The sequence below is a fragment of the Gossypium hirsutum genome, chromosome A05 (genome assembly GCF_007990345.1).
Source record: "Gossypium hirsutum isolate 1008001.06 chromosome A05, Gossypium_hirsutum_v2.1, whole genome shotgun sequence".
Classification (NCBI taxonomy): domain Eukaryota; kingdom Viridiplantae; phylum Streptophyta; class Magnoliopsida; order Malvales; family Malvaceae; genus Gossypium; species Gossypium hirsutum.
In genome coordinates this window covers 285417-293378 of record NC_053428.1, presented here as the reverse complement: position 1 = coordinate 293378, position 7962 = coordinate 285417, and the positions used below count along the sequence as shown (strand labels likewise).

Below are 7962 nucleotides of genomic sequence, written 5' to 3'. Positions count from 1 at the left end.
CTTGCTATCAATATCGAAGAGAATATTATTATTTTCAATTAAATTCACTTTAGTGGTGTAAAGATATTGCATCTTTTATTTTATTTTTATATGCAACGTGTTTGATGTCATTTGTAAAAGGAAAAAGGCAGCTTCCACGTTGAATATTATGAATCTAAACAACTCCCAATTTGTGTTGAGATTCCATGTCGATGGAAATCAGGAAATAATGTTACAACCAACGCTTGTATTGGACTTGGAGTGATGGACGTCAAGGAGGAGAGCTGCACTATGCCAAAAACCTCTTGCCGCTTGGTATTTTGCATGTGATTATTAAACTACCGTTTGCTTACATCAGTGCTTACATCGATGATGGTAAAAGAGTAATCTTTGACAATATATACCTCCATCCAATGCAACCTCTATATAATATGTATCTGCATGCAGACAGATCTTTACTGCAACCGCAGATCGCTAAACGCTGTCTCACACATGTGCATAAACGACTGCTCTGCCGATAACTATGCGTTATTTGCAATATTTATATTGCAATGTGTTTAGCTTAACCCAAACATCCCCTTTTTTTCATTTTCAAAAATTTCGCACCTACTTAGACAGGAAGGATCTTGCTGTCTCGGCTCCATTCAGACTTGGCTTTCCTTCATTGAATTTATCTTTAGAGACTGTTAAACTTGAGGGAGTAAATAGAGCGAGCAAGGCGAGTGGCACAACTTCTTTTCTCCTCTGCCAGTGTCACCGTCAACTTCCGTGCCGCGCCATATAAATAAATAAACAAACAAGTTTAGTGTTTGTCATTAATAACCCATCTATAAACCCGGAAAACTAGGCGGTTGGCACTTGTCTTCATTTCTTTCTTAGCCCACCTTCAGTTATATATGTTTGATTCCATATAAGGGAGTCTCCTCTCCTCTCCTCTGAAATATCATTCTCAGTCAGTGCTAGTGTTAATGTTACTGAATACTGAAAGCTGATCCAAGTAGGTAGGTAGCTAATTGTTAAGCATGATCACTGGAAAGGACATATACGACGTTCTGGCAGCTATTGTGCCCCTATATATTGCTATGATGTTAGCATATGGGTCGGTGAGGTGGTGGAAAATATTTACCCCAGATCAATGTTCAGGCATCAACCGTTTCGTTGCAGTGTTTGCAGTTCCGTTACTCTCCTTCCATTTCATCTCCTCAAATGATCCATATGCCATGAACTACCACTTCATAGCTGCCGATTCTCTCCAGAAGGTAGTCATCCTCGTTGCCCTTTTCCTATGGCAAGCCTTCACCAAACATGGCAATCTGGAGTGGATGATTACTCTCTTCTCTCTATCCACTCTCCCCAACACTCTTGTCATGGGGATCCCCCTTTTAAAGGCTATGTACGGGGATTTCTCCGGCAGCCTTATGGTTCAAATTGTAGTTTTGCAGAGTGTGATTTGGTACACTCTCATGCTCTTCATGTTTGAATATAGAGGAGCAAAGCTTCTGATCAACGACCAGTTCCCGGAGACTGCTGGATCTATTACCTCTTTCCGGGTAGAGTCGGATGTTGTTTCACTTAATGGCCGCGAGCCTCTACAAGCTGACGCTGAGATTGGTGATGACGGAAAACTCCACGTTGTGGTGAGAAGATCAAGTGCGTCATCAATGGTATCGTCCTTTAGCAAATCACATGGACTGAATTCCTTAACGTCCATGACTCCCAGAGCCTCAAACCTTACCGGGGTAGAAATATACTCTGTCCAGTCATCCAGAGAGCCCACTCCCAGGGCTTCAAGCTTTAATCAAAACGATTTCTATGCCATGTTTGCAAGCAAGGCTCCAAGTCCCAACCATGGCTACAACAACAGCTTCCAGGGGGCAGTTGGTGATGTTTTTTCGCTGCAATCTTCCAAAGGAGCAACACCAAGAACTTCAAACTTCGATGAAGAGATGCTCAAGGTTGCCAAGAGAAGGGGGGGAAGGAGCATGAGCGGCGAGTTGTATAACGGTGGTGGTGTTCCTTCTTATCCACCACCCAATCCAATTTTTGCGGGGTCAACTAGCGGTGGCTCTAAGAAGAAGGAAATTGGCGCAATGCCTAACAAGGAGCTTCACATGTTTGTTTGGAGCTCTAGTGCTTCTCCTGTGTCGGAAGGGAATCTAAGGCATGCAGTTAATAGAGCTGCCTCTACTGACTTTGACTCTTCTAAACCTACCCATCAACAAGAAAACGCTGCTTCAAGAGGTAATCAATTTGGCTCTTGTTGTTGCTGTTTCTCTCATCATTCTCATCTTCATTAGGTTGACCGAGCATAAATATATATATATATAGCAATAGATGATGATGATGATCTGATACGATCGAGATGCATGCTTAATTGTTGTTGTTGTTGTTGCAGCAATGCATGAGCTAATTGAAAATATGGGTAAAAGCAGTGGGGGGGACAAGGATTTGGAGATATTAGAGGAGGGATCCAAGTTTCCAACAAGTGGATCTCCCTTGAGTTGTCAGAAAAAGATGAACATGGAAGAAGGCGAAGTGGCAAAGAAACAGCAGATGCCTCCTGCAAGTGTGATGACAAGGCTTATTCTTATCATGGTTTGGAGGAAGCTCATTAGGAACCCTAACACATATTCCAGTCTTTTCGGCTTGACTTGGTCCCTCATATCTTTCAGGTTCTTCACTTTTAGTTTTATTTAATAATCACTACATAATATTAGAAGGCAAGTAACTAATTTTGATTTTATATACATCTATCTATCTGTTGCTTGCAGGTGGAACATTCAGATGCCAACAATTGTAAGTGGGTCGATAGCAATATTATCCGATGCTGGTCTGGGAATGGCAATGTTTAGTCTAGGTATTTCTCTGACTCACTTTCCCTCCATACATTGTAGTATAGTTAGTATGTACCAAATCAATTTCTTCACTTACTTGCTATATAGCTTGGTTTTAATATTTTATATGAAAAAAACAGGCTTATTCATGGCATTACAACCCAGGATCATAGCTTGCGGAAAATCTGTAGCAACATTTTCCATGGCTGTCAGGTTTTTGACGGGTCCCGCTGTCATTGCTGCAACCTCCATAGCCATTGGTCTTCGTGGGGTTCTTTTGCATGTCGCTATCGTTCAGGTATTTACTTGACCCGCTCTTTATAGTATTGTAAAATGATTTCCAATTCTGGCTTTTTTACTCAGGATATAAATATTGTGAGTTAATGTTCCAGGCTGCCCTTCCACAAGGAATAGTTCCATTTGTGTTTGCCAAGGAGTATAATGTTCATCCCGACATACTTAGCACTGCGTAAGTTAATTGATACCCATTTCAAACAAACTTTATATTCTAGTGCGAAAATTGCAACTAATCTTTCTATTGATTTGTGCTTATCTTGTTAATAACCATTGGGATGCATGCATCTTTTATTTTTTTTAACAAGATTCCTTTGATTCAGGAATAATATTCTAGTGCGACAGCACATATTTGTCATTTTCACGTTCTCTCTTTTGTTGGGAGTAATTAAATTACTTCTGTCATCTTCTTCCATTCATTGCAGGGTTATTTTCGGAATGTTGATTGCTCTGCCCATTACAATACTCTACTATGTGCTTCTTGGACTGTAATTTCTGGGATTCATGAATCCGATTGACAAGTGGAGTGGAAAATGGCATGGGATTCAGTGAAGAAGAAAATACATACAGCAACTGTATACTCATTTGCATGTGACTTTTGCATTAATTTAGTATTTTTAGAGATGCGTTTCTATCACATTAATTTAATTTACTACTTTGACTTTTCTTCTCTTCTTTTTTTAAGCCCGCTGCCCTCGATCCACCATTAATTAATGCAAGTACCGTTTAACATTTTATATAGCATTAGACATTCTATTAGCCCACCATGTAATGCAATGAAGAAGCTGAAACTAGTACTGTAAACATGACCTAGTTTTATATCTCAAATTCAAGATTTAATTAAAAACCAAGAAGATGGATTTGAGGAGTAGTGGAAACTTGAACTTGGGTTATAAAATTAATGCAAGGGCAAAGCAAGTTGTGGTTTAATTCGTTGGTAGGTTTGGAATTTTTAAATAGCTCAGATCAGAGCATGTGCTTCTCCTTACAAATTTGAGATTGTTTAACAAGAGATCAGATTCCGAGTCTAGAAGCGAGTGTAGTCGCACGCACTGGATCTAACCTATATTTTCTTCATCAACGCAACAGCCTATATTAAAAGCTTCTCTGCTATCATGTTCACACTCTGCACTGCATTGGAAGCAAATGAGGCGTATAGTTAATGACTAATTTCTCCATCTTGCTATGTTGAACTAAACCCAACCCAATGAAATACCACCCACGCAAGTACAATTTATATTTTTGTACTCTCAAAAGCAATTTGATAATTATGACCAACCTAATAACATAATACATCAACAATCGATGCAAATCAACCAAATATTACAAGCAAAAAATAATAAATTGAGACGCACAATATTTTACATGGAAACTATGATCAAAGGCTTACTACAAGATTACAATCAAGCCATAATAAAGAGTATACAACTAAAACTGAGCTATCAGCAAATAATTCCAAGCAAACTTTAAGAGAAAAGTTGAAAATATCACCAAAAAATGGGCTGACTCTGAAAGCCGAAAACCCAAAGCTATAGTACCCTAAGCAAGAATTAGACTATACACATTAAATATCTTCGAGTCTACTAACTACTGTAAAAAAATCAGCTCCAATGGACACCAAACGGACCTCTGATCGAAGAAAATATAAAGGTTATTAGTCTGTGTAAGAAAGTTGTTTTCTCTCTCATTTTTCTCCTTTTCGTTTTCTTTGACTTGTAGCACACACACTCTTTTATGTTTCAACAACCCCGCAAACTATATATATGTAGGGCACGTATAGAAGTGGGTTCCCACATCATGGGACCACCCACGGCCCAACAAATCTCCCCCTCCCACTACGTGGGGATGTTCTCCATACTGGCAATCGAGCAACAAGCCTCAAACTTCCTTCTTGGCAATGCCTTGGTCAATATATTCGCACAATATCATCAATATAAATTTTCTCAAGCTTTAAAAACTTAGCCTTGAGAACTTTTCGAAACCAATGATACTTCACATCAATATGTTTAGTCCAAGCATGGAAAGTCGAATTCTTACCAAGATAAGTAGCACTTTAGCCTAGACTAAAAACAAACTAACTAACAGTACCAACAACATAAGCCAAGTCTTGTATCATGCATATCATCGCATACATCAAACTACCCATGGCTGAAGAGTAAGGAACTTTTTGTATATCTTCCTTCTCTTTCTCTATTAAAGGACTTTGCTTGACACTCACTTTGAACTGCAAAGAAAAGGGAGTGCTCACCATTTTAGCTTTATCCATATTAAATCTTTTAAGTACTTTCTCAATATACCTTTCACATGATAACCAAAATTTATTGGTTTTTCTATCATGTGTCAATCGAATGCCAAGATTTACTTTGCTAGCCCCAAATCTTTCACCTTAAAAGGACTTACTCAACTCTTGCTTCAACATCGGAAATCTAGAAATATTACTATCGACAATAAGCATATCATCGAAATAAAGCAATAGAATAATGAAATCATCATAAAAAAAATTGTAAATGAAAATACAATTATCAGTAGCCTTCTTGTAGTCATTCTCCCCCATAACAAACTCAAACTTCTTTTACCATTGCCTTAGAGCTTGCTTTAAACCATACAAACTCTTCATCAATCACCACACGTAGTCTTCTTTTCCTTCTGCAATAAAACCCTTTAGTTGTTCTATGTAAAGCTCTTCCTCCAAATCACCATGAAAGAAAGTAGTTTTCACATCCATTTATTCAACCTCTAAGTTATAATAAGCTTCCAAACTCAATATAGTTTTGATAGAGGACATTTTTACAATCGGAGAAAATATTTCTTCAAAGTTAATCTCTTTTTTCTGACTGTAACTAGACTTGTTCATGGGTCGGGCCACCTGGCTCGACCCGAAGGTCCGCCCGAAATGTAGGATGGTTTGGGCAAAAATATAGGCTCGAAAAAAAGGTTTGGACAAAAAAAGGCCCGTTTAAAAATAGGCCAAGTGTAAAACCCCCTACCCGTATTTCGAGCCTAGAATAGGGTACGAGGCATTACCGAACTTAATATGATCAATCATGTAAAAATCAGCCATAAAATTTCTTCTAAATTAAAAACTTTCATACTTATGTTTAATGTCCCTTATATGGGCCTACGGGGCCCAAAACATACATTCAGGGTGGTTCGGGACCAAACCGTAAACATATGAAACTTTTGCAACACTTAGAAAATTTTCACACTTTGGAGAGTCACACGCCCGTGTTTTGAACCCGTGTAACTCTCTATTTATAACTTTTTACCCTTGTCAGTCGTACACTTAATATAAATAACAAGAAACATGTATGATCTCAATTCTCATTAAATTTCTCATATATATACACAATTTCATGTTATGTAATCATACAACATATATCAGCCATATCTCTGTAATCTAAATATATTTTCATAACAACTTATATTGATTTCATATTATTTCATATTTAAGCTTAAATAACCAAAGTATTTGAAATATCATCTTTATGCAAATAGTACACATGAGGTATATAATTCCATAATTACGAATGAACACATTTGTCAAACATTTTCCATATTCATATATCACTGTCTCATGTCTCCATATATCAATAACCGTCATTTTCATGAATTCCGAGTTCAATTTCATAATTATTTGTCTCGTGTTCAATTTATTCCATGTCGGAACTTTATTCATTAAAACATTTGAATTATCAATACATATGGACAGTACATTCAATATGAACAATTATATAATCACAAATGAATTCATTTATCAACCAAGTTCTATACTCATATCTTATCAACTCGTACTTCTTTGTATCACATAATTCCATGTAACACTTACCAAACTTTGTCAAATTAGTGAACGTCTTACGAAATTGAGTACTTCGTTTTCTCGAAGCCATAGTTCAACTATGGTCTTACACATCTTCGCATAATGATGCCACAGCTATGGTCTTACACATATTCATATATCGATGCCATAACCCAGCTATGGTCTTACACGTAATCACATATCACATATCGATGCCATATCCCAGATATGGTCTTATACAGTAGCATATATTACACCGATGCCATATCCCAGATATGGTCTTATACGGAAATCACTTGTCACTTGTAGCCGAAGCTACCACTATTCACTGATCAGGTAGCCGAAGCTACCATTTTTCACTGATCAGGTAGCCGGAGCTACCACTTTTCACTGATCAGGTAGCCGAAGTTACCACTTTTCACTTGTCATTTGTCCTTGATCAGATAAGTGTAGCCGAAGCTATCCCTTATCACTTTCACTTGTCCTTGATCAGATTAGTGTTGCCGAAGTTATTACTTATCACTTTCACTTATCTTTGATCAAATAAGTGTAGCCGAAGCTATCACTTATCACTGGTTGCCATAGTCCAACCATGTTCTTTTCCGTCAATTCACCTTGTCACTGAACTGAAGTGCTCAACTTGATCATTTATTCAATTTTCATGCTTTTACATTATTCACGATTTTATCATCAATACATATGAAATAACACATCATGAAATTCATAAAATTAACAAATAATCACTAAAATTTAGCCATATAAACTCACAAGTTCAATTTTTGTATTATAACGATAATCATAATTCCATTATAAATATTCCAAATAAAACATTATATTGTTTCTAATTCAACACTTATCGATTATAATCGGGCATATGAATATTCAAGATATCCACCCGTGTCATAGTCACTAAATTATTTATATCTGGAGCTACAGAACTCCAAATTAAGATCTGCTAATTTTTCCTGAAACTAGACTCACATATCTTCTTATCATAAAATTTTCAGAATTTTTGGCTTAGCCAATAAGTAAAGTTTATTCTTTAAAGTCACCCCTGTT

General features: G+C 37.1%; 1 protein-coding gene across 1 annotated transcript; it reads left to right on the top strand.

Moving 5' to 3' along the window:
• The first annotated feature begins 487 nt into the window (after nucleotides 1–487).
• LOC107907521 (auxin efflux carrier component 2) lies at nucleotides 488–3772 on the top strand. Its single transcript, XM_041112672.1, has 6 exons — nucleotides 488–2220; nucleotides 2375–2651; nucleotides 2751–2836; nucleotides 2954–3111; nucleotides 3206–3282; nucleotides 3533–3772. Exons 1-6 carry the CDS (start codon nucleotides 1002–1004, stop codon nucleotides 3597–3599), a joined length of 1884 nt encoding a protein of 627 aa, XP_040968606.1. The 5' UTR covers nucleotides 488–1001; the 3' UTR covers nucleotides 3600–3772.
• The last annotated feature ends 4190 nt before the right edge of the window (nucleotides 3773–7962 follow it).